General features: G+C 40.5%; 1 protein-coding gene across 2 annotated transcripts in view; it reads right to left on the bottom strand.

Annotated features, from left to right (window-relative positions):
* Positions 1–26,613, bottom strand: part of igsf5a (immunoglobulin superfamily, member 5a) — a 31,604-nt gene extending 4,991 nt beyond the window's left edge. Inside the window, exons 1-8 of one of the 2 annotated variants that reach the window (XM_050035956.1) lie at positions 26,467–26,613; positions 25,165–25,246; positions 15,568–15,882; positions 11,079–11,369; positions 5,237–5,356; positions 5,067–5,091; positions 4,841–4,935; positions 4,613–4,677 (exon numbers count right to left, since the gene is read on the bottom strand). In XM_050035956.1, coding sequence (XP_049891913.1) covers positions 4,613–4,677; positions 4,841–4,935; positions 5,067–5,091; positions 5,237–5,356; positions 11,079–11,369; positions 15,568–15,882; positions 25,165–25,246; positions 26,467–26,505 — 1,032 coding nt within the window. In that variant the 5' untranslated portion in view covers positions 26,506–26,613. Of the gene's footprint in view, positions 1–4,612; positions 4,678–4,840; positions 4,939–5,066; positions 5,092–5,236; positions 5,357–11,078; positions 11,370–15,567; positions 15,883–25,164; positions 25,247–26,466 lie in introns of both variants that reach the window. The other variant, XM_050035947.1, reaches the window with a different exon arrangement.
* Between the last annotated feature and the right edge of the window lie 268 nt (positions 26,614–26,881).

The raw sequence follows: 26,881 nt of genomic DNA, 5'->3' as shown, positions 1-26,881 counted from the left end.
TCATCACTGGCTGCATCACTGTGTGGCACGAAGGCTGCACTGCCTCCTGCCGGAAGACTCTGCAACGCATAGTGAATACAGCCGGCAAGATCATTGGTACCTCTCTGCCCTCCCTCACAGACATCTTCAACACCCGCCTCACCTGCAGAGTTATCAGCATTGCTGGTGACACTTCCTACCCCTCAAACTTCCACTTCAGCATCCTGCCATAGGGGAGAAGGTACCGGCACCTCCGGGCCCACTCCACAAGACTCAAAAACAGCTTTATCCACCAGGCTGTCAGGATGTTGAACTCTACCCACTACCTCCCCACTATGCCCCCCGCCCCTGGATTATAATTCCACCCACTGCCCATTAAAGGAGAACCAATGGTTTTTTCAACCTGGGCCCTATTTTCCGATCTACTTTTGTCTAAATGAGTGATAGGATGTTCAATATTTGACATTTTTCCAGTATGAAGCTAGGGCTGACCTGCCTGCAGCCCATGAGCGCATGCTATATTAAGTAATAGGGCACTCAGACAGCGTCAAACAACGTCAAAATATGTTCACTAAAAGTGCTTTTGTTTTAACACAGATAGGCTCGTATTGTTAGTATAATTATCCGACAACATAACGCAAAGGAGAAATTAACGTCTCCCTCCCTGGAGAAATGTCAAATATTGAACATCCTATCACTCATTTAGACAAAAGTAGGGCCCAGGTTGAAAAAAACATTAGTTCCCCTTTAAGACTACCTCTGCTGTTTTGCACATAGACTCACTACATCTGCACCCCAGTGTTCTGTCTGTCTTATACACTGTGCACTTTACTTCACTTTACTTTTACCATTTGCACCACCCCATATGTGCTGCTGTTGGTCATTTGCACTATAGGTTGCTCTAACATGCACCGTGATTGTACATAGGTTCAGAGTATCTTCTAGAGTGTCTCATGTTTTAGTTATACTGCATAGTTTTATCTTTATTCTTATTTGTATACTGTTTTTTTTTTATTGCATTATTATTATTCCAATTTAGCTTTCTTTTAGCTCTTAAATTGTATGACATTATACTAGGTGAGAGGGAAACAACATTTCGATTCCCTGTATGTCCTGCAGATATGGCAATTGACAATAAAAACCTTTTGAACCTGAACCCTTTCCTTGGGCAATTTTATGTCAACATTTTATTGAAACGTGGCTCATTTGATCACTGTACCAGACCTTAAAATATTAGTTATTTGTAATAAATCTATATTACCATATGGTTGTCATGTGCATAATATCTTTTTGGTTGTATCATATCTTTTATCAGACAATTGATTCAGCCCTCTCCAATTAAAACATAACACAACATGTGCATCCAATTTCAATCAGATGGAGCAAAAGGCTCTGAAAAGCACAATTCATGGTGTTGGGGTGTTTAGAAAATACTGTATTTACTGTAGTCTATTTAAAGATAGTGTTGGCTTACTTGTACTTTATGAGTGCTTAAAGATACACATAACTTAGTTTAGTGCGATGTGAAGTGGCAGTACATTACTTTGAGTAGGGGTCCCCAAGCCAACATCACTTCAAAGTTTTCACTTATCCTGGGAAATATCTAAACATCTCCAAATTGGATTGTCACAAAATGTTTCTGTGTCAGCTGTTTTTATTTTTTGTCTGCTCCTTCGTCCCTGCCTCCAGCCACTTCCCTATTCACTAGGCCCCTGCATTGCCATTATCCATCCATCCACCAGATGTCCTCAGACTCTCCCACCTGTCCCAATCACCTGACTCTCACTTGTACCTGATCACCTGTTTTTACTGTATCTCATTAGCCCTGCAGTATAATTACTCATTTCCACTTTTTCTCTGTCAGATTGGTAATTTGCTTTCTTCCCTGCTGTCTGTACCTGAACCTGTATCTGTACCTGAACCTGTATCTGCACCTGAACCTGTATCTGTACCTAGACCTGTATCTGTACCTGAACCATTGTCTGTATCTGAACCTGTATCTGTACCTGAACCTGTGTCTGTACCTGAACCTGTATCTGTACCCAAACCTGTATCTGTACCTGAACCATTCTCTGTACCTGAACCAGTTTCTGTACCTGAACCTGTGTCTGTACCTGAACCTGTATCTGTACCCAAACCTGTATCTGTACCTGAACCTGTATGTGAACATGAACAAGTATCATAACCTGAATCTGTATTTGTACCTGAATCACCTGAACAAGTAGATGTACCTGAACCTGTATCTGCACCTGAACCTGTGTCTGTACCCAAACCTGTGTCTGTATCTTAACCATTTTCTGTACCTGAACCTGTATCTGTATCTGAACAAGTATCTGAACCTAAACCTGTAACCTTCAATAAACCACTCAACTGTTCTTATGTGCCTGGAGTGTATGTATTTGGGTCCATTCCCTGTTTCCTCGCTCTCACACATTTGTGGTTTTGAATGAAATGTCTCATCACCTATTGAATGGTTCCCTTCAGGATGTATTGTAATCATTTAGGCTATTCCCTGACTTTTCCTCGTGTCATCATCATGCAAGATTTTCATTTGCCCAGTACTTTGTATGATACATTTTTGCCACTATCCCCTAACAGGATCAATGCACACCATTGCATGTCAATATTTTACTGCTTTTACGGGTAAAAGCTCAAAAAAGAGAATGTAGAAAAGCAGAATGCAGGTGGCAAAAAACCAAACTCCAGGTTCATTATGACATCTATAAGGAAAGTCTGCACATCTATAAATTGGAGCTAAAAAGGGCGCGGCAGTCCTTTTTCTCTGAGATTATCAACAAAAATAACAACAACGCACAGACTTTATTTATTGTTGTTGACAGACTAACAAACCCATCAGCGTCAGTCCTTCCTGAACTGCTATCCACCAAGGCATGCAATGACTTTGCTTCTTTTTTCACAGACAAGATTTTAAAGATAAGACAGACAGTCTGTAACTCCAACACAGTGGCTACTTCACCTGTGCCTTATAAGACTACTCCAGTTAATTTGGCACTTTTTCACCCATTAAATTATGCTACTTTGACAGACATAGTTAGAAGCCTTAGGTCCACTACCTGCTGCCTTGACACTCCGCCTACAAGCTTTTTTAAAGATGTTTTTAACTGCATAGCATCAGATATACTACAGATAGTCAACTGTTCTCTTCAGTCAGGCCTTTTTCCAACGGCCCTGAAGACCGCAGTCATTAAACCTCTCTTATAAAAGCCTAATCTGGATGCCTCAGTAATATATAACTACAGGCCCATATCAAACCTACCATTTTTAGGAAAGATCATTGAAAAGATTGTTTTTCAGCAACTTAACACTTTCTTGGAGCAAAACAATTCCTTTGATGCCTTTCAGTTAAATGCTAAATTGGTTTAAATCTTATTTACAAGACAGGGATTTCTTTGTGTCACTTGGCAATTATGAATCTGTGCGAACAAAAATTACAGTTCCTCAAGGGTCCATTCTTGGGCCTCTTCTGTTCAACATCTATATGCTCCCTCTTGCTCAGATTATGGAATATCATAACATCTCCTACCATACTTATGCAGATGACACGCAACTTTACATAACAGTGTCACCAGATGACTACAGTCCCCTACATCTGCTAAATAAGTGCATTGACGAAATCAATACATGGATGTGCCAGAATTTTCTACAACAAAACACAGACAAAACTGAGATAGTTGTTCTTGGCCCCATAGAACAAAAATCAATAGTCAGTGCTCATCTTGACGCCATGACACTAAAACCTACAAATCAAGCCAGAAATCTTGGTGTAGTTCTGGACTCAGACCTAAATTTCAATAGTCACATTAAAACAATTACTAAATCAGCCGACTACCACCTTAAAAACATAGCAAGAATAAAAGAATTTCTGTCTAAACAAGATACAGAAAAACTTGTTCATGCTTTCATTTTCAGCAGGTTGGACTATTGTAACGGTGTCTTCACAGGCCTGAGTAAAAAAATCAATCAGACAACTGCAGCTCGTCCAGAACGCTGCTGCCAGAGTCCTCACCAACACCAAGAGAGTGGAGCACATTACACCAGTGCTTAAGTCACTGCACTGGCTTCCTGTGTGTCAAAGGATAGACTTTAAAATCTTGTTACTTGTCTATAAAGCACTAAATGGTCTCGGGCCTAAATACATCTCTGATATACTTGTACGTTATGAAGCATCCAGACCCCTCAGATCATCTGGAACAGGTTTACTCAGTGTTCCCAGGATCAAAACCAAACAAGGTGAAGCAGCCTTTAGTTTCTATGCTCCCCGCCTGTGGAACAAACTTCCAGGATATCTGAGGTCGGCTGAAACTGTCAGCTCATTTAAATCAGGGCTTAGTTTACTGCAGCTTACCAGTGAACTAGATATGTAACTTATTGTTAACAATAGCTACAGATTATCCTTTTATATTTGTCTGCTGTTGCTTTATGTTTGCTTTTTAAATGCATTTTCTGCACTGTTTTTAACTATTTATTGTCTTGCTTTTAGCTCTTGTTTTTAATGTATTTCTCTTGTAAAGCACATTGAATTGCCTTGTGTATGAATGGTGCTATATAAATAAAATTGCCTTGCCTTGCCTTGCTACTATTGCATTCAATGAGTACTCCTGAACAACCCTACCTCAAAAACCTTGGAGCTATTTGCCTGGTAAAAGTCACAGTCACTGTGTTCACTGGGAGTGACACCTGTGAAGAGAAAAGAGATGGAAATGAGGAATTTTGACTTTGTGTCATGAGTAGATAATGGCAGTAGTATAGCATGGTAGCATATGCTAATAGAGTGCCAATTTGTCAAGGCTTTTCATTTCATCCCTGTGTGAGCTCATGTACATGCATTTATTGGTCTTACTTGTTTGACCCTCCAGCACATATCCTGCATTCACTTGGCCCTGTCTCAGTGCAGCTGCACTGACACTACTTATCTGGCTCTGTGTCCTCACTCTTCTGCTACACACAAACATGAATGACAACAGAGGATTTTACTGTATGTGAAAACAGTTAGAAGCACATGGTGTTATGTAGAGGTTGAATAACAAAGTAGTGACAAAATACTTATAATTTCTGTGGCTTCTTACCTCATTTCATCTTGGTAGTTGGGTTCTGAAGAGGATCGGAAGATAACAATTACGTATGTAAAAGTGACATACATAATTATGTGCTGTGTCGGTGGTTTGATTTCATTTAGAATGTTGGGCATGCAGTACAGCATATAAGCTGTGTCAGACTGATATGATTAGGGCCTTACGTTTTTCTTTCCTGCCTTTGTAGCAGAAGATTATTCCAATGATGAGCAAAACCAGCAGAGCAAAACCTCCAATGGACACGACCACAGCTATCAGCACGGTCCAGTCAGGAGGTTTGGGAACTGTTGCAGAGGCGACATCCAGCAGAGCTTATTATCCGACTGAACAGTCAAATTGAAATTACCCAACTGGGGGAAAGAAGCATATTCACTTTATGTTAAACAGTGTTGAGCAAGTTACTCTCTGTAATGTATTACATATTACTAGTTACCTTCATCTAAAAGTAATGTTACACAATATTACGCTCTGAGTAGAGTCAGAAGTTACTACTTTAGCGTTACTTTGACCAAAATAAGCTCACAAGAAGTAAGGTTTATTTTAAATGGATGAGGGTCATGTTGATTCACAGCAGGTAATCAAAGCACAGAAACTCCAGTTTATTACAGTTCATTTCAAATCCAGTGCTGCACAGGTCTGACCCATTCATGCATTCACATACAGTAGTTACCACACCACAACAGGCGTTGGCAAGGTAATGTTAGAGACATGGAAGAGGAGAGCAAGTGTAACGTTACAAACGCAACCCCGGAGTTTAAAACTCAACCGGAGTCAGTGATGACTGATGAGCTTTAGAATAAGGTTACAGTGCTAACGTTAGATAGTAGCATTAATGTTACTAGTAAGTGGAAACGCAAAACGAAGATAACGTTAATGTTTCAGAGGCTACGCTACAGTAGGCTAATGTTAGCCATTAGCAACCAGATGCTGTGTTGTCATAATGTTATGAACTGAACTTATTTATTTACCATTTTTATACGCAGCACAAAAATGAAATGACATTTCGCACACCCCAAGCAAAAAGAAACAAAACATTTAAAAACAATTTGTGCAACATATAAGAAAGAACATATGGTGCAATAGTAAGATGAAAAGGGTCGATATTTCACAGTCAGAAACTCCACATCCTGAGAGCAGACCAGGGAATCCCCTTCACATCACAGCACCATGAATTGTTTACTGCCGGAGCTTACCAGATGATGCAGCCTCCCTGTCTGCTCTATGTAGTGTTAGCCCCGTTAGCTCAACACCGGAGTCTGATATGTCACCATTCATCCATGTCTCAGTGAACACAAGGACGCAGCAGTCCCTCACTGCTCGGTGAGTGGATCTCCACAGTCGGATGTATGTCGCATGCTGGTTTGATGGGGTTAGCACTTAGCCTAGAGCTCTTAGCCAAGAGCTAACCCCTCCGCGCTTCCCCCGCTCCCACGTCCTGTCACAGCGCCGCTGGCGTCTCCCAGTCGGGACAGCCCCAGGCGAAACCACGGTCATCTCAGGGCTAGCTCGACGTAGCAGGCCAAGCTTGCTACACATCCTGAGCTCTCTTGGTTGTAGCGTTAGATCTCTGCAGCGGTTTCTAATGTCTGTTAGAAACTCGCGATTGTATTGCACTGAAGAATTTACTTCTTGTTGTACCGTGTTTATAGTTTATATCCACAAGCATCCCTGTCACTAGTTTATATCCACAAGCGTCCTGTTACTACCTGTACTAGCTTATTTGTTGTCTCACAGACTCTGGGGCGGGGGTGGGGTGTTATGCGAGCGGTTACGTCAGTCGGAGGCCTCCACGTGGGGAAGACAGACAGGACAGGAGAAAACTCTGACCAATCATTGCATTCCGAGTTTTCTTAGAACCATATGAGAAAGAATAATTATGAGTCATTATGAAAGACAAAACCAAAACTGGCTTGTCCGTCTCATCAAGACCTACAAATCACGCGCTGCAACCCCTGACCTAAATCCAACAGGAAGTGAGCTATTTGCCCTTTCAAAGTAAGATGTCATTTTTCAAAAATTCTTACTAAAAAAATATTTCCTCCTACACCGTTTATTGTATCGACTTCAAACATGCACACATGACGGACCAAGCCCTGCTAAACAATTCCTCTGAACAACTTTGTCATTACTCGAACGGTTTGGATTTTATGCCCTCTTAAAGGTGACATGTCACAAAACCTCTTGACAATTTTTGCACCACCTAGACACACTAAAATGGCTGTTGCGCCCTGTAGGAATGACGTAGAAAGATCAAACCAAACCTGGCTTGTTCGTCTCATCGAGACCCACCTCTGACCTAAACCCAACAGGAAGTGAGCTATTTCCCTTTCAAAGTAAGATTTCGCCTCAAAAATGCTCTTTTTAAAAATTTCTTAAAAAATCATCTCCTCCTACACCGTTTATCGTATCGGCTTCAAACTCGCACACATGACAGATCAAATCGTCCTAATCAGATATTCTGTATAACTTTGTCATTACTTGAATGGTTTGGATTTTATGGCGTCTTACAGGTGATGTCTTACAAAACCTCCTGACGATTTTCGCGCCACCTATACATACTAAAATGCCCGCTGCGACCCGTACGAATGTCGTAGAAAGACAAAACCAAAACTGGCTTGTTCGTCTCATCGAGACCTACAAATCATGCACAACAACCCCTTACCTAAATCCAACAGGAAGTGAGCTATTTGCCCTTTCAAAGTAAGATGTCATTTTTCAAAAATTCTCTTACTAAAAAATATTTCCTCCAACACCGTTTATCGTATCGACTTCAAACATGCACACATGACAGACCAAGCCCTGCTAAACAATTCATCTGAACAACTTTGTCATTACTTGATTCCTCTTGACAATTTTTGCAACACCTAGACACACTAAAATGGCTGTTGCGCCCTGTAGGAATGACGTAGAAAGATCAAACCAAACCTGGCTTCTTTGTCTCCTCGAGACCTACAAATCACTCATTGACACCACTGACCTAAATCCAAAAGGAAATGAGCTAGTGCCTCTGAAAGTAACATGAGCAAATGTGTCAGCCATGAGCTAGACACTGTAAACTTGTGACTAAGATCGCTTTTTTGTCTCCACAAACATGAAAGCTATATATGTCTGCATTCAGAACGACTGTATCTCTCTGGTGATATCTTCAGATTGACAATCGGACCCATGGTTTGGGAGCAGGAAGGACTAGTTTGAGAAATTTGAAAGCCATCTTCAAGTTCTTGGCCTCTCCCCCTTCCTCTCACTCAACTACATGCTGTCATTAATTAGCATAACAATGGCTTCACTCTGACAGACACAAGCCTGTGTGTGTGTGTGGTCACACACACCTGACAGGATAACATTGACCAAATTGACCAGCTCATGTGTCTCATTCCTACATTTTCCTAAATAAATGCCTGATAGCAAAAACATGTAAATACAAGATTTCCAGGTCAAACTCTTTTGCCTCATTTAGAATCGGAATCAAATCTGTAGCTAAAAATGTGCTGCAGCAGTATACGTCAAATACATGTAGTCCTGCTCAGTTTCTCCACTGAAATTAACTAGTGTCTGCCTGCTGTTACATCAGGAAAGTATACACATCCTAGAGGAAATGTTTCACTCCAAAATTACAAGCTCCTTTGTTTAATCACCACTTTAGTCTTTGTAAAAATCCTTTTCTTTTATGATTTACTCTACTTTATAATTCATGTTTTGTCCATGTTAATATTTGTTATCCTGTTAAAATGTATATTATGTATTTATATATTCATGTAAGTACATGAATATATTTATATATTCATGTACTTACATCACAATGTGTTACACAACAAAGCAGGAGTACTGTCACCACAGACCTTTGTTTTTTACAGTACATGGGGAACACTTCAATTCTTAACAGTATGACAGACACCATGTTGCTGTTAACATTATATAATTACTTAATCATGACAATGTATTTCATTTCAATGTGGATGTTTTGGACAAGACATTTTGTTTCCATAGCTGACATATCACAGGTACATTTTAGTTAATACATCGGTTGAAAATTAAATACATATTCTAATGTACTGTAATATAAAGTCCCTCTATTGCCAAAAATGACCTTGCGTTCTCTTGACATTGCTTGTTTTATTGACATTTTGACTCTTCCGAATAATTCGCACTGTCTATGTGAGCTGGAGGCCGACAGCGAGAGCCAGAGGTCCCGTTCATCCCGTTTTTTTTGTTTTTTTTGGGGGGGGGGTCCTTATCCGCTGTGAGGGTCCTAAGGACAGAGGGATGTCTGTAAAGCCCTGTGAGGCAAATTGTGATTTGTGATATTGGGCTTTATAAATAAAATTGATTGATTGATTGAAGTGACTGAAGTTGGCCCAATGCTCGACTTCATTTCTAAAATTTTGTCCGCATATGGCCAGAGCCATCAGGATCTAACAGGTTCCTACAGGTTCTGACATATTCTGAGGCACCATACATATGCAGTGTCTTTAACCACCTGGAAAATGCAAGGTCGGAAGCTGGGCATTACTCTTGTGCATACTCTACACCAACTTTCAAGTGCACGGAGGCAGGTTACATCTGAGGTTGTTAAGCGACCATAACCAGCACTGTATCATAGCCTACTGTGTGCGGAGCTGATCCTCTTCCAGGTGTTGTTTTAGTGTGTATTAGGCCAAAAATAATGTCCATGGGATAGATGTAAAGCTCTGGTAGCCCTGCACTAAAATGATAAACTTCTTCTCCATTTTTATCACAGACTGATGGGAAGACAGGAAAGACATTTGCTGGCTGTGGTTGGTCATTGTCACAGGACATGCAGTGTGTGCTGCTGTGTTTCAAAACTTTAACTCATACAGCTGTCATGCCCTGAAAAATAGGAGCTCAGGCATGGTAAATGGACCACCATAGGTTTCACCCTTTTCTCTATATTTAGAAAGTAATATTTGATTGTTTTGTAAAGGCTCTATATGTAAAAAATGTATGGTCTTACAAGTCATCAAGTCAAAATTCAACTTGTCTCTGTCTTGGGACCAAATACCTGCAAAACTGATGACATTCTTATAGCACCCCTACAGTGTAGCAGTAGACTTAATTGATACTACTGCCAGTGGCCAACCAAAGAACCACATTTTCACATCCTATACTTGCATGTAATTAATGGGCAACTAACTAATCAGAAAAAAACTGTTGGATTATTCTAACTTGTAAGAGTTCAGAAAAAGAAAGACTGGGAAAAGACTTTTTGCCAGCAGACACACTGGGTGCTTTCTGAATCGCATACTTGTTCTTTTTACTTTTAGTAGGTACTGCATCTGCCCTTAAAAAGAACGTACTGTTGCATGTAGTATGCACACAATTGGGACACACTACTTTCTCATAACATTATGCCCTGAACTTTTACCTTTTTGCTTTTTTATCTGTTACCTTGGAGAAAAACATACGCCACTTACTGAATTGCCAGAGATGAAGATCAACCCGGAGAGCTCTGCTGTTATTTTGCACTGTGTGTAGTTTGAAGTTATAACTGCACAGACTGTAGATTCTAACATATTCTATTTGTGACAGTGAAATTATATCTGCAGTTCTCTGTCGTTGTCATTTTTATAGTTATGTCCTATTGTTGTTAGTGATATTTGTGATTATTTTGTTTACTTGAATAATTAATATTCCTGTACTGCTAATCGTTGCTTGAATGCACTGTTATCCATGTCATGCCATTGCGACCTCTGCAGCTGTCAATCAGCTATCAAACAGCTGTCATCTGTTTGCGGCTCACTCGATGTGACGTATCGTCCACTGTGCAGAGGATTGTGGGTCAGAACAGCCAGAAAAGCATGCTGGCTTGCATACTGCAAAATCAGACTGGATGTAGTAGAACATCCTGGTATTTTTGGCATTCTGCAATTGACATGTATTGGGACATACTAAATCTTTTTCTGGCATACTATATAGTATGGTAGTATGAGTGTTGGAACGCACAGACTGAGATTAAAAGAAAGAAAAAATTGTGGAAGATTTTCTTACCAACCACCAAGAACACAGAGCTGGATTGTGGGCTTGGTAGTGTCGGCAGGGTTGCCTGACACTCCACTGTCATGTTGCTGACTGCCTGAAACTTCAAGACAGTGGTGGAGTTGAAAACATCCCCATCAACCATGTTTGTGGTGTTGTACAGGTTTTTGTCCACAGCTTGACCATTCTGGGTCCAGGTGACAGTGGGTCTGGGGAACCAGGCAGATATTATACACTGGAACTCCACCTGTTGGTCCTGCACTGCCGTCACATTTCCTCCCATGATGTTAACTGTACCGCTCTCTGAGTAATAAAGACAGGGACAGAGGAGAGGTGAAGTTTAACCCATAGAGTCCCAAATATGTTGTTCAGTGCTCCATGCTAACATGGGGAACTGATAGTAAATAGCTGAAAAATAAGAAAAATAAATAATCTTGAAAGTTAAAAGTTAAACCATCATATACGCTATACTAAGATAGACACACAGATAATTTTCATTCCTGACATCATGTAAACCAATGAGGCAAACTTTTTTTTATTTTTTTATTTTTAAAATACGTTTTTATAATGAGACTTTATAACTGAGTGTGTCTCAAATCACATACTTCTACACCAAATGCTAAGTGCGTTCACACTACATAGTATGGGAAAATGCAGTGTACTACTGGCACACTCAAAACGGTCCAAAAGTTGGGTGTGGAATGATGGACACTTCTCATCCTCAACGGTCACCATCTCTGTGACATAGCAGAAGCTACATCACAAACTTCTCAACTTTTGACATGGCTGCTGGGGACAACAAGGAGACTGTTATACATGTTTTTTGCACTAAGTACCAAAACTGTTGTTGAATAGAGGACAGTCAGTGATGTTTGTTGGGTCTTTAATGATTTGGTACCACACAAAAAAATGTGTGCTAATGTTAGCTTACTAGCTAACATGTGTCCAGCTACGACAGCACATTTTAATCTGCACTGACGTTTTGGCTTGAGTTTAACTTCTGCGGAGAGAGCGGTCAAATATTGGCAATAAAGCTCCACCATCTATTTGCAATTCGCCATTTAAAAAGAAGATAGCGGAGAAGAAGAAGCGGTTAAAAATGAAAAAGCCATTGTCACTTCCGGCAGGTGCAAAACGGTGTGCAATTTGAGACTTTGAGCACTACTCTTTTGAAATTAGTGCACCATGCAAGAAGTACATAGTGTACTACATTGAAGTGTGCTAACGAAAGTGTGCAATTTGAGACACACTCTAGTTTTAGTTTGCTGTTAAGCAGTGTTTGCCATTAAAGTGTCAGTGTCACTTATTAACGTCCCTTAAAGAAAAGCAATCGGTGGGCTCAACTGGCACGTCTGTTAAGTGGATTTATTAGCTTTGGCTGCAGTTTCTGCTACATGCAAGGAGAATGTCTGTTGTCATGAAGGTACTCTGACAGTTTTATGATCAATTTCCATTCACAGCCAGAGACTGGAGCCCAGACATGCCACTGTGAGATTACCTTCAGGTTACAGTCAGGTTTAACTGTTTGTACCTGAAAAGGAGACGGTGTATGTAATGCTTTTTGTTAGATTTACTTTATACTGCACCATAGGTATTTGGTTGAGACTGGTTATTTGGAAAATTGCCTCACAGAAAACAAGTATTTAAGATATGCTTCTTCTTCTGATACTACCACAATATAATATTTATTTAACCCTTAGATGCATAAGTGGGATCAAAAATAACCCCAGGGATTGTTTTTCTTCAATATCTATGGAATTAAAAGTTTTTATCATTTCATATTCCAGGTATTCCTCATAAAACATGTTTCTGACATGAGGCCATTTGCATTTAAAAAAAAAATTATATACATTTTAAGAAATTGTTGTTTTTGTATCACTACCCCACTCTTCCATAAGTGGGGTCAAAAATGACCCCAAGCATTTCCTATGGAATATCAAGGGTTAGACCTAGGAATCTTTGATTCTTATCGGCTGTGACTGTCAGGTATACATTTACTGTTGCACTTACACATGTAATTGTGACTGTCAGGTATACATTTACTGTTGCACTTACACATGTAATGCCAGCAGTCTCACCACCCAGGAGGATTTTTATACAGCAACAGACATGTTAGTATTATATTAGTTTTATATCTTGGAATACATATGATGTTATAAAATATGAACTTATTTTCCACATCCATGACTTTTGTGTGATAAAGTATAGTATTATTGTCATCAAATTAGCCTACTTTGTAGTTAGCTAACACTAGCTAACTAATGTAAGATGAGATTTATTTTGTTATAGTGTTGGTCTGAATGTTGTTTTGTTTTGGGTATTAGTTGAATATTTCATGATTTAGCTAATGGCTCATTATTTGATAAATACATTATTTACATTTGTTGAAATGAGGAACTATATACATAAGCTGCTTTGTAGTGTTTGTTTACATTGGGCGGAGTGATATGTGTCAATGAATAGTCAGTTGTCCTACTTTTCTAAACGGACATTAAAGTATACACGTTTTCCTCCAGAGAAGTTGTCCCCGTGCTGTTATTACCCACGCTACCCCATATACAGTATTATACAGTTAATGCTAACTCAACACCAGCATTCCCACTAAGTTAGCTAGTGTTAGTAGTGTTAGCTAACTACAATGTAGGTACTAATTAGCTAACTACTATGTAATGTTAGTTAGCTAACATTACTGCATTTGTTGTGTAGAGATAAGCAGCCTTACTATAATATTTATAGCTTCCTTGTAATACAGTCTTGCCATTATTGTGTGTGTGCGTGTGCGTGTGCGTGTGCGTGTGCGTGTGCGTGCGCGCATGTTAGGTAGCCTATTATGCTATTATTGATTATTCAATGATGTCATTAGTAAGTGTGTGTGTGTGTGTGTGTGTGTGTGTGTGTGTGTATGTAACATTACTGCATTTGTTGTGCAGAGATAAGCAGACTTACTATGATATTTATAGCTTCCTTGTAATAAAATCTAACCCGTTAGGTAGCCTATTATACTATTATTGATTATTCAATGATGTCATTAGTTGTTAAAATGTTAATAAAAAGTGATAAATGAACATGTCAAACATGAAATCATTCTTTTGTTGACCAAAATATAATACAAATCATTATCTTTAACCAAAATGAAAGAAATTGCTTAAGTTTATCACATAAAACGCATTGATTCTAATTGGGGTCATTTTTCACCCCACTTATGGAAGAGTGTAGGTATTGGCAGGTCATGCATCTAAGGGTTAATATTTAAGCCAAAACGAGGGTTAAAATATTACAACCATAGTTCTGTTGGCACAGGCAGAGCCCTCTACTAGACTCTATGAGTAATACTCTCCATAGGGGTGTCAAATTATCGCTAAAACAAAGGAAATGTTTATTGATTTTCGGAGAAAGCCCTGTCCTCCTGCTCCTTGTGTGATCAAAGGAGAGACAGTAACAGTAGTGCAGCAGTATAAATACTTGGGCACTGTTCTGGATGACAGGCTAAAATTTGATGCAAACACAGATGCCCTCTGTAAAAAGGTGAACCAACGTTTGTTCTTTTTTAAGGAAGCTGCGTAGCTTTAATGTGGACAAGACAATAATGAAAATGTTTTACTCTGCTTTTATTGAATCTCTCCTCTCCTTTAATGTAATATGTTGGTTTAGTCACCTTAATCTTCATAACAAAAAGAAACTGGAAAAAATGGTCAGGCTGTGTTGCAAGATTGCTGGTGTCAACCTTAGAAATCTAGAACAGACATATGAGGAAAGACTAATTTCAAAGGCTCGGTCCATTGTTTTGGACCCTTTTCTCCCTTTGCACACTGAGTTTCAGCAGCTCCCCTCAGGGCGAGGGTTTAGCGTTCCTAAATGTAGGTATAGACTTTCCTTTGTCCCGTCTGCAATAGTGGCTCTTAATAAGCACTGATTAGGTCATTTGTTTGTTTGTTTTTTCTTGAATGCATTGTGTCCTGTGCTGTGAGTGTTGTTTATTGGTATTGTTGTTGTTGTTGATGTCTTGTTGTTGTTGACTACTGGCTGCAAATCAAATTGCCCCATGGGGACATTAAAGTTTTACCTTACCTTACCTTACACACAAAGACACCATTGTCATGTAGTATTTCCAACATTTTTTTGTTTATTATTTTTTTTTAGTAAGGATAATAAGTAACTATAAGTTGTCTGAATGAATAGTACTCAATGGTTCATTGGATGTTGTTGCCAGAGGCTGCTGAGAGGCTCACTTCTTCACTCCACAGTATGTCACAGTCACTACACTTCCCATACAACTATGCTGAGAGCTTTTTTTTAGTCTGAATGTAGACATATTGAGCTGAATTTTAAACTCAGAACTATGGTGTTGGGGTGAGGGCAGTGTGCATATAGACCCTGACCCCTGAAAGGTCAAAGAACACCCAAAAAGTATCAAGACATCAAGACATCAAATGTCTCCCAAACCCACCCTGCCCAGAGTCATTACACATATAGCAACCTGACAGACGTTAATTGACCCTACGTTGTACGTAGAGCTGTGCCGTCTTTGATCCAAACTCCCCCAGCACGCTGCAAATGACCGGGCCAGCCTCCTTGCGGGTAACATTATGGATGGTGAACTCCACACAGCTGGTCACACCAGTGGAGCAGAATCTAGTAGAGAACTGCTCTGAAGATGAGGTTATGTTACCAGTGACAGAAATCGTGAGGACCAAATATCCTTGGACAGTCCAGGTCATAACCTTCCATATTCCTTGTACAGTGGTGTTGAATCGCACATCAGAACCTTGTAGCACCGTTGAATTCAGCGGCTCCAGCTGGAACTGTCCTGACACCACTATATAATAAAAAAGACACAACATGTCAGGCAGGAACAAACTCATCAATGAAGAAATAGAAAAGAAAACATTAACAGTGTTAGGATTTAGTTTTTATGGACAGACCTCTTGATTTCAAAAAGATTTACATCTGCATCTTGCCAACTTGCCCTATTTAAAAATAAAATTCTTTTCATTTTTATTTTTTATAAGTAGAATAGACTTGATTGGGGAATAATGCAAGAAATATTACCCAAATAAGCCAAAAATATGTTCCTCATAAACCAGTAGTCAGAATTTCACCAAATTTGGTATGGATGCTCTGGGGCCAAGTAATAACCACAGTTTTAAGTGCCATGATTGGTGAAAATGGCGTGGCCTATTAGATTTTGACTCATAACTCAAGATGACTTTGACCAATCCTAATGAAATTCACTGGAGACATCTGGAGTGACACTCTTAACATGCCTACCAGAAATGATCCCAATCAACTAGATGATTGTGCTGTAATTAAGGCCAATATTGGAAAGGCCATGCCCCTCACACAATAAGCCCAAATCATTTGAAATTTGACACACAAGTCCAGCTCAATTTGCTCTACAAAAATGCTTCTTTGACTCATTAGATTTTCCACCATTCCAAAAGTGTTAAAAACAATTAAATGAATACAGTTTTATGAATTTTGAGTTTATCAACACAAAATGCGGTATACAGCATTTTTGGATGAATACACAACTTTCTATTACAAATGAGCAAGATCGGTCAAAAAACATGGCTGCCATTAATGAAAAAACCTTGACAAATGCAGAGCTTAGCAGGAAATAGGCCATAACTTAAGTTTCTTTCCAATCCTGATTAAACTCAGTGGACTTATGAAGTACTAACATCTTAATGTATGGACCATGTTTCATTTAATTCCATGACGGATGGCAAATGTTGTGACACTGAGTGTGCTGTTTCTGAAATGCTGCATACATTAGAATGGTGGGACAAGTTTGTGATTGGTCTTACTCCTTCTTGAGACAGAAATAAAGAAGCTGAAGTGCTCAGCCTTGTAAAGCTGAAAACCCGCTTGCTGCAGCCAACAGATGCTGCTTCCTGCTGTTGGTCAAAAGGGCTTGAACCCTCGGATTGCCGCTTGAGGCTATATTTGAAAATAGAAATTTCTTCTATAATTACTGAAAATTGTTAGGCTTTGCTGTTTAAGCAGATTTTTCCTTCATAAAATACACACAGTGTCGGTTCATGTTCAGTTTGAGGGATACGGCAAAATGTAAATACACAGGGACAGAAGAAGTTTGCTGCTGCTGAGTATTACAATATATTAGGTCTCACAAAAACTATTGATTAATGCTTTTATTTTATTTTAACTCATGGTTACTGTTAGTTATTGTGCTTTTCTAGTCTTAGCAACCACTCAAATCACTTTACTGCACAAGCAGCTTTCACCCCATTCACAAACACATGCAAATAGTGGTGGCCAGGCTAACATACAAGGTGCCACCTGCTCATCAGAGAAACATAAGCACGCACAATTGCACAGTTATTGGAAGCAATATGGGGTTCAGTATCTTGCCCAAGGACACTTTGACAGGTAGACTGTAGGGGCCATGGATCAAATCGCCAACTTTACAATTGCTAGATGATCACTTTATCTCCTGAGCCACTGACACCCCATGATCAGGGGCGCAGATGGGATTTTTGAACTGGGGGGGACCAAGCTGTCAGCAAATGATTCCAACTCAATTAGTTATTTTGTGTAAATAATTATATATATATATACACATATATACACACATACACACGTACGTAAATAACGTACCCCCTCCCCCCTCTGCTCCACCAATCTCCAGCCCGCACACTGACTGACAGCGTAGCCTGTAAACAGAGCTCAGCTGTTTATTTAGCCTAGCAATATCTCCGGACTATAGTAGCTGCAATGGACGACTTTGAACGCGATTTTGAAGAGTTTCTTGTAGCGAACACAGACCCAGAGCTATACCTGTTTGAGCCGGAGCATACAGATGAGGAACTTGGATGCTGAGCGGGTGAGACGAGAGACTGAATCCTCCGCTCCCATTTGGCTGCACAGAATGGGATTCGGTGCTACTGCTACCATCGCTGGGGAGATATATCATCAGGAGGAAAAGCGCCGCAGAGAGTGCATCACAAGGAGTGAAGTTGCGTCTTCTTTTCCTCGCAGATGACGGTACGGTTCTCTCCTGTTGCGTGGTAAGTGTGGTCCATTCGCAAACTTTATAACTAAAAAAAACTTTTCACTACTCTCCATCGACGAACTACTAACACTCTCTGCTGTTTCCTCCTCCTTCTTCCTTCCTTCCACTGTCTTCGTTGGTTTATTTATACAGGGGAAACGCGTTCTCTGGCTGGCTGGATTGTCCGCTAGGGCTGCCTTACATACATATATATAAAAGCATAATTATAAAGCTATGAAAACCAAACAAATTTTATTTTATAGCGATTATACACATATAAACATATTAATGGGTAGAATATTCAGATTCAGATTCAGATTTGACAATAAACCATGCCAAATATTACACACTGGCCCTTTAAGTATCTTACGACAGGAGACGCTATGACGAGTTTAACGGAGCTTCACTTTACTGCTGCATTCTGCCTCACTGAGACGCCGATACTTTTTGGCTCTTGCATACTAAATAGTGATTGGGTGTTTACTGGGGGGAGGGTCTCTGCCAACTGCAGACAGTCACACACAGCCGGCACACAGCATGGCGTGGAGCGGAGACAGATGAGAAAACTTTGTTGTCTGTTTTGCGCCTTTTTCGGCAGATTTGTTTTGAGGGGGCAAGACATTTGTTTAAGGGGGCATTGCCCCCTCTTGCCCATGCATAGAACCAGCCTCGCTGCTAAAGGGGCTATTGAAGGGGACATGGGATGGGTGTTGTGTCTTGTGGAACAGATGTGAAATAGTTCGGTTGTGGAACCACCTTGTTCAATTGCCAGAGGATAGGCTGACCAAAAAGATTTTTAACTGGGATAGAACTCATAATCATCCTTGAGCAAAAGAGGTTTCTGTATTTTCGTTTTCTGATTTAAATTATATATTTAGGAACAATTTTAGATTAGATACTTTATTTGTCATTGTAAAAGAATTTACAACGAAATCGAAATCAGGATGCGGCCTCATAGTTAAAAGGAAAGTAATAATAAATAAAAGAATATGTCCTTCCATACATTCCAACACATTCACAGTCAACCAATCAGTCAAATCAAAAGTCAAAAGTGCCATTTTACAGTGCCATTGTGTGCATAGAGGTAGATTTCATTTAAAAGTGACCATTTACTTACTAATATATTGCAGATAAACATGAAAGTGCTCTATTGTCTATATTGCACGGTTTTTGAGTTCATTGTTCAGTGCGGTTATGTCTGTGGGGTAAAAACTGTCCAGGAATCGTGTGGTGCGTGTTTTGATGGATCTGTATCTTCTGCCAGAGAGCAACAGTTCAAAAAGGTGATGGGCAGGGTAGAAAGAGTCTTTGAGGATGTTGTGTGACTTCTGCAGACAACGTGAGGTGAAGATGTTGTTCAGGGCTGGTAGTGGGGAGTTGGTGATTTTCTGTGCAAGCAAGCAAGCAAGCAAGCAAGCAAGCAAGCAATCAATCAATCGATTTTATTTATAAAGCCCAATATCACAAATCACAATTTGCCTCACAGGGCTTTACAGCATACAACATCCCTCTGTCCTTAGGACCCTGCAGTTTTAATGATTCTCTGCAGAGCCTACCTGTCTGCTACAGAGCAGCTCCAATACCACACCATGATGCCACAGGTCAGGACAATGGTGCAGCGGTAGTAGGACACCAGCAGTTGTTGTGATAGGTTGACCTTCCTAAATGTTCTCAGGAAGTATAACCGTTTCTGGGCTTTTTTAACGAGCATGCTGGTATTAACTGACCATTTGAGGTCCTCTGTGATGTGAGTGCCCAGGAATTTTAGGCTTGCAACCCTCTCCACTACCTCGTCATTGATGTGCAGTGTTGTGTGTGTGTCTCTTTTTTCTGAAGTCAATTATAAGTTCTTTTGTTTTGTTTTTTTGATGTTTAGTGTGAGGTTATTGTCTTTTCACCACACTGTCAGCCCTTGTACTTCCTCTCTGTAGGCAACCTCATTGTTGTTACTGACCAGCCCCACCACAGTCGTGTCATCTGCAAATTTTATGATTGCGTTGGTGTTATGTGATGGGGTGCAGTCGTGTGTACAGGGAGTAAAGGAAAGGGCTCAGCACACAACCTTGTGGGGCTCCTGTACTCAATATCAGGGTGGAGGAGTGGTGGGGGGGGGCATCCTGACTGACTGTGGCCTGCTGGTCAGGAAGTCCTTTAACCACAGGCAAATGTTGTGCTGTATGCCCAGGTTCAACATTTTGGAGAACAGCCTGCTGGGTAGGATAGTGTTAAACACAGAGCTGTAGTCCATGAACAGCCATGCATATGTCCCCGGTTGTTCCAGGTGGTGCAGGACCGTGTGGAGGGCAGTGCAAATGGCGTCATCAGTTGATCTCTTGCTCCTGTATGCATACTGATGAGGATCCAGGGTGGGTTGAAGGCCAGCCTTGATGTGATTTAGCACCAGTCTCTCGAAGCACTTCATAATTACAGGTGTTATTGCCACTGGCTCGTAATCATTTAGCAATGTCACTGCAGTCTGCTTGGGTACTGGCACTATGGTGGATGTCCTCAGGCAGGTGGGGACAGAGCACTGCAACAGAGATAAGTTGAAGATATTGGTGAATACCTCGGTTAACTCTGCTGCTTAGTCTCTGAGAACCCGCCCCGGAACTCCATCTGGTCCAGCTGCCTTCCTGGTGTTGATGCTCTGGAGAGTGCGTCTCACATCAGCAGGTTGCAGGATGAGTGGCTGGCTGTCGGTGGCTAGAGCTGGGGAGATAGTTGTTGCTGTCTCCACCTCAAAGCGGCTGAAGAAATGGTTGAGTGTCTCCACCAAGGAGTCACTGCTTATTGTCAGGCTGCTGTTGTGGTACTGCCCTGTGATTTGTCGCAGACCTTGCCAAGCCCGGCGGGGGTCAGAGCTTTCGAAATGATGTTCAATCCTTCGCCTGTACATGGCTTTTACATCCTTGATGCCCTTTTTCAGGTTCACTCTGGCCTGGCTGTACTGTTGTATGTCACCCGAGTGGAAAGCAGCATTGCGGGCCTTTAGTAGCAGCTGTACAGCTCCAGTCATCCAGGGATTGTTGTTAGGGAACACCTGTATTTGTTTGGTGGTGGTGACATTGTCAATGCAGCTTTTGATATACAGTATCTCACATAAGTGAGTACACCCCTCCCATTTTTGCAAATATTTCATTATATCTTTTCATGGGACAACACTATAGAAATGACACTTTGATATAACTTAAAGTAGTCAGTGTATAGCTTGTATAGTAGTATAGATTTACCTTTCTCTGAAAATTACTAAAAACACAGCCATCAACATCTAAACAGCTGGCAACATAAGTGAGTACACCCCACAGTGAACATGTCCAAATTGTGCCTAAAGTGTCAATATTTTATGTGCCAACCAGTATTATCTAGCACTGCCTTAACCCTTTTGGCCATGGAATTCACCAGAGCTCACGGGTTGCTTCAGGAATCCTCTCCCACTCCTCCATGATGACATAATGGAGCAGATGGATGTGAAGACATCTTGCGCTACCCCACCTTCAGCTTGAGGATGCCCCACAGGTGCACAGGTGAGTTTAGGGCTGGATACATACTTGGCCAGTCCATCACCTTTACCTTCAGCTCCCTCAGCAAGGCAGTTGTCATCTACTAGGTGTGTTTTGGGTCATTATCATGTTGGAAAACTGCATTGCAGCTCAGTTTCTGAAGAGGGGCGATCATGCTCTGCTTGGAATTCATGTTTCCCTAAATGAACCGAGCTCCCCAGAGCCGGCAGCACTCATGCAGCCCCAAACCATGATGCTGCCACCACTATACTTGACTGTAGGCAAGGGACAGTTGTCTTGGTGCTCTTCACCAAGGTGCCACATTGGTGCTCTTCACCAAGGTGCCACACATGCTGAAAGAGCACCAAGACAACTGTCCCTTGCCTACGGTCAAGTATAGTGGTGGCAGCACTCATGCAGCCCCAAACCATGATGCTGCCACCACTATACTTGACTGTAGGCAAGGGACAGTTGTAGTTCATAAACTACATTCAAATCATAGTGGGGTTCCATACAGGACATTATGTAACTTTTAGGGCCTGTCCCAATACCCCCCCTTAGCCCTACCCCTACATTTGCGCATTCCCGCAAGTGGTAGGGGTGTCCCAATTCCTTTTTACGTGTAGGGGTAGGGGGCATAACGAGGGGTAGTGGGTATGAAACTAGCCCTTCGGAGCGAGGGATATCAGATGCTGACTTGCCAGCGAGGGGTAGACGTCGCCATGGCTACCACCGAGCAAGAGACGGGGAAAAAAGTTCATACATAGCTAACGTTACCGTCGTCAGGTTGCTTGTTAGCTAGCTAGCTAGCTCGCACTATCTGGCATCTGTCATCTGTCCTGTTCTGCAAAATTGTCTGATTTTTCACATTATGATAACACGCCAGCTAGTATAACTATGCTGCCTCATAATGTTAGCTGGTGAGCTAGCTAGCAGAAGTCCCCTGTTGTCTGTCATTCATCAAACGAAGCATGATGAATACAGCAAACGCGATAGGTAGGATGAACTCAACCGGAGACTCCATTGTAGATGCCGGTTGGAAATGTAGATGGCTCTCAGCTTCCTGTTTAAAATAGTTACGTATGCGTGATCATAACCGACGCGATGACGTAGTGAGTGGTGTCCCAATTCCTAGGGAAAGATTTCATCCCCTGTTGCTTCATTTCGAGGGCCAAGGGGTAGTGGGCAATGGCTAGGGGTAGGGCCAAGGTCTAAGGGGTAGTGGATAAGGGGGGTATTGGGATTGGGCCTTAATTTGAAGAGGGAGTAGAGGTCCCTTTGCGCCCAGTTAAGAACTGCTACCCTTCCTCTGGCTATTGAATTAGGCAGATATAAAGGTATCCCGGAGGAACAACGTATATGTGTTCTTTGTGATCTTGATGTTGTTGAAGATGAATATCATTTTCTGTATCATTGCCCTTTATACTGTGATTTAAGAAACCACCTGTTTGAAAAAATTCAGTGGAAAAATCCTGATTTATTTTGGTTGTCCGGGGGTGAGATGTTGCGATGGCTTTTTGATGAGGAGACCTTTGCCTTGGCAAGATTTATAGAAAATGCTTGGCACTTAAGACAGAGAACGTACCCAACATAAGATGTTTCGGTTATGGAATTTGGCCTTTCTGAAATGTTTGCTTTTCCTTTTGTGGACTTTTTGTTATTGATCTGTCATGTGGCCATCCAGGCTGTTCTGTTTAGTGTCTTGTAAGCCCATATGGGCTGGGCACCACTTGGTGCACGACACTTAAATAAATAAAATAAAATTCTATCTATCTATCTATCTATCTATCTATCTATCTGAAGACCAGCACATTGTAGATGTTCACACCACTGCAAAAATGATGCAATAAAATAAGTTAAGCCTAAACATGCAGTGGAATGCAATTAAGAGAAAATTAAGAGAAATAACATAAAGCAAGAGTAACTGACTTAAATCAGTCAGGCAACTTTTGATTCAGGATAAATGGAAGGCTGCTGCATGTTAGGGAAGCACATAATGCTCTTTGTTCAAATAAGTGCTTGAGACATGTTTGAGTTTGCTCAAGTTACATAAATAATACAAAAGGTGGTTGGTTCTGTTTTCTTTTGTTGGTTTTTGACAAGAGTGAAACTCAAACACAACATTAATCTGGACCGATCCTTCATGTCGAGCATTAAAGCTGCAGTAAACTTTGAGCATGTTTCCTTGGATGTTTCTTGCTGTTGTTGTATCCTATAATAGTAAGCAGAAGGAAAACTGCTCTTCTGCATTCCTCTTCCACCTGAGTCTAAACTGAGCAAGACTGTTATATTTTGATGAGAATACCGGATTAGATAATACTTTGGTTCAGTTGTTTTCTTTCAAGGCAGCACAGAGGGTAATGATTAATAACTACAATATTTAGAGCACAAGAACCTGTCTGACCTGCTGTGGTGTTTAGAAAGTATTACTCTAAAAGTACTTAAGTCCTTGGTCATGATTAGCTTTATCCCATTGTTGTGACTTGATTTGCAAAATCATTTCATAATCATTCACATTAGTATTAGTTTGTTTTATTTTAAATGAACCACGTGCTTTTGTCGGTAGCAGCATCCTGGAATGTCAAAAGCGGATACAGGAGGATACCTAACATGCAAAATGTGGATGAGATAGGTCATTGACAAAGTGGTGACGTGTGACAACTTGGGATGAGAATATGTTGGAAAAATATTACTCTCCTTCCAAAGTCATCAAATATCATTACTTAGTCCGTGATATTTGATGACTTTGGAAGGAGAGTAATATTTTTCCAAAGTCATCAAATATCACTACTTAGTCAGTGATTTCCACGTCAGACACCAACAAGAAAAGTCATCCTTTCATGGCGGTATGACACGCGGCTGGATTGTGTCAGTTTGAAATGCCACCAGTAAACAATGTACCTTAAGGAGCTGGAGAGTCCCTATAGGGCGGTTGGTAAGGGGTGGTGGATGGGTCCAATAAACCCCGGACTATCACCCGCTTTCACCGTCTGTATGAATACTGAGCCAAACCATGATGTTTGTTTTTCTAAACCTTACCACATGCTTTTATTGCACAAGGAAATAAACATAAATACAAGGTGTTTTATCAGTGTTTATTTTGAAAAAGACTGTATGTATCTTACATGCAGAAGTGTCAACAATAAATGCATCCAGGATACCTAGCGGGTAATATGTAAACATCAAAGATCCACTGAAAGAATGGCAGTATGTGATGAGTGGGGATGAGAATATTCAGTGTAGAAAGGTTTCTTTTTTTCAGACAATGAGTTTCTGGCAATCCGATTTGCCAGGCTGGTCACACCTCCGGGATACTACCAGCTACTAAAGACACGTCATGACGCACGTCAGATGACACTTCTGAAGAAGACTGCAGTGACAGTCGAACCATGTCAAGGTAAACTACATCTCCTTAAAAACTCATTGTCTGAAAAAAAGAAACCTTTCTACACTGACCTTAATTTGAGTAGACAAAATGAACCTATTTACACTATGGGGATGAGAATATGTTGTATTTTTCTAAATTCTGTCTAGTTTAACAGGTTTGCACAGACTTTATATATTTATTTGAAAAATGAAGACTGACCTCCAGGTGCACACAGAAGTATATAGATGTGGAAGAGGTTAGGCCATGATTTCCAGGAAACAGTCATGCTGGTGCTGTTATCCTGAAAGGTAAAAGAGAGACAGCTGTTAAGAGTTTTCAGCAAGTCCATTATCCATCTGAGTTGAACCTCAAATGACACAAAAGCAAAAACTCCTTTATGTTTGTCAGCAGTGGACAGGGCTTCAAGAAAATCCCTCAACTAGCAGCTTAGCTCGAGTCTAGTTTGGAGGGAGAGTTGTTTCTGTTTCCAGGTACGGACTGACATAATTTAAACATTTCTTTTTGAATTACTCTGAAACTGTTAAAATGAAATCTACAAGCTTGTTTCATATATCTGTTTAGAAAACATGGCTCATTAGTGGTTTTTATTTTTCATTCACACAAAATGAGAGCCTATATTATACAGTTTCATCCCTTCTTTTTTGTCACATCCTATATGCAAAACCAAACTTTTTTAATGTGGTATATGCTGTCATCATGCAAAGTAAAATATTTTCCACACAATCAACACTACTTAGGAAAAATAATCACAACATAAAATAAATCAGTACTATGCAGAAACACTACAGCCACACAGCACAGTGACGATTTTTACAGCACCAAGTCTTTCTGTTATCAAACCACCTTAAGTTTATTTTTTACTGGGAGAAAGACATAGAGTCAGTTAAAAAGTTCAAGTTCATGTTGCATTGCTGGCCTCCAACTTATCTCAATGAATACTGTCCTCTTGATGAACAATACATTGGTAAATAAAGGTTATTGGTTTGTGTAGTTGGATAAAAATCAACCTGAGAATTACAGATAAAAAAAATCATTTAAGCTGTAATGGTAAGTCTGTATTCGTATACTTAAATTTAAAAATAAAGCACATAATTGAAGAATGTTAATATCACAAATGGTCAAAACATTACATTTCAAGAAAAGAGGAAATGTTTGAGCATTGTTTGGAGCATGTTGCTATTCTAATAAAACATTTTTGCAGCATAAGAATTTAATGAAGATATGTGGGGTCAGTGTTTTCCCAGACAATTTAACAGTGATATATGGATATATTAGATGGTAATACAATGCTAAAAAACAAGATGGATGTACCAAAGGACACATTTTTCTAATAATCCCCAGAGATTTTGTGACCTTACTGCAAATAAAACCGATCTTTCCACTTTGTTAGTGTTGATGTCAAAACATGCAACTCTCATAATCACCTTGGTAGATATAATCTCTGTCTTCATTATTAAATATTCAACAAAACTAACAGCATCGTCAGTTAAACAAACTTACTGCTTGAGAGCCAAAGTTGCGGTGTGTGTAACGCTTCATTTCCTGAATAGCCAGTGAACAACAGGACTCCACCTGAGGCTGTAAAACTCTAATGTGGAGCAAAGTTCAGTTCCATTGAAACTCAGCCCTTATCACCGCAGTATACCTGCCATGTGGCTGTGGGTGGAAAACCTTTTCACCTGCTGGCAGAGTAGACATTTAAAGGGATAGTTCGACATTTTGGCAAATTCGCCTATTGCCGTAATCCCTATAGTCATATGAGTAGGTACATTACCTTTAATTGTCAGTGCCTGCTGTTCTGAGATCGGTGGGGCAGAGCTGCCCGCTGCTCAGCGCACAAAATGGAGGTGAACGGTACGGCCCTCTCTCTCCCTCAAAACGAATCAAATACACCATCAAATGACTCCAAAACGCT

This window comes from Epinephelus moara, chromosome 3 (genome assembly GCF_006386435.1).
Source record: "Epinephelus moara isolate mb chromosome 3, YSFRI_EMoa_1.0, whole genome shotgun sequence".
Classification (NCBI taxonomy): domain Eukaryota; kingdom Metazoa; phylum Chordata; class Actinopteri; order Perciformes; family Serranidae; genus Epinephelus; species Epinephelus moara.
The sequence above is the reverse complement of the archived record's forward strand: the minus strand, read 5'-3'. Positions and strand labels throughout refer to the sequence as shown.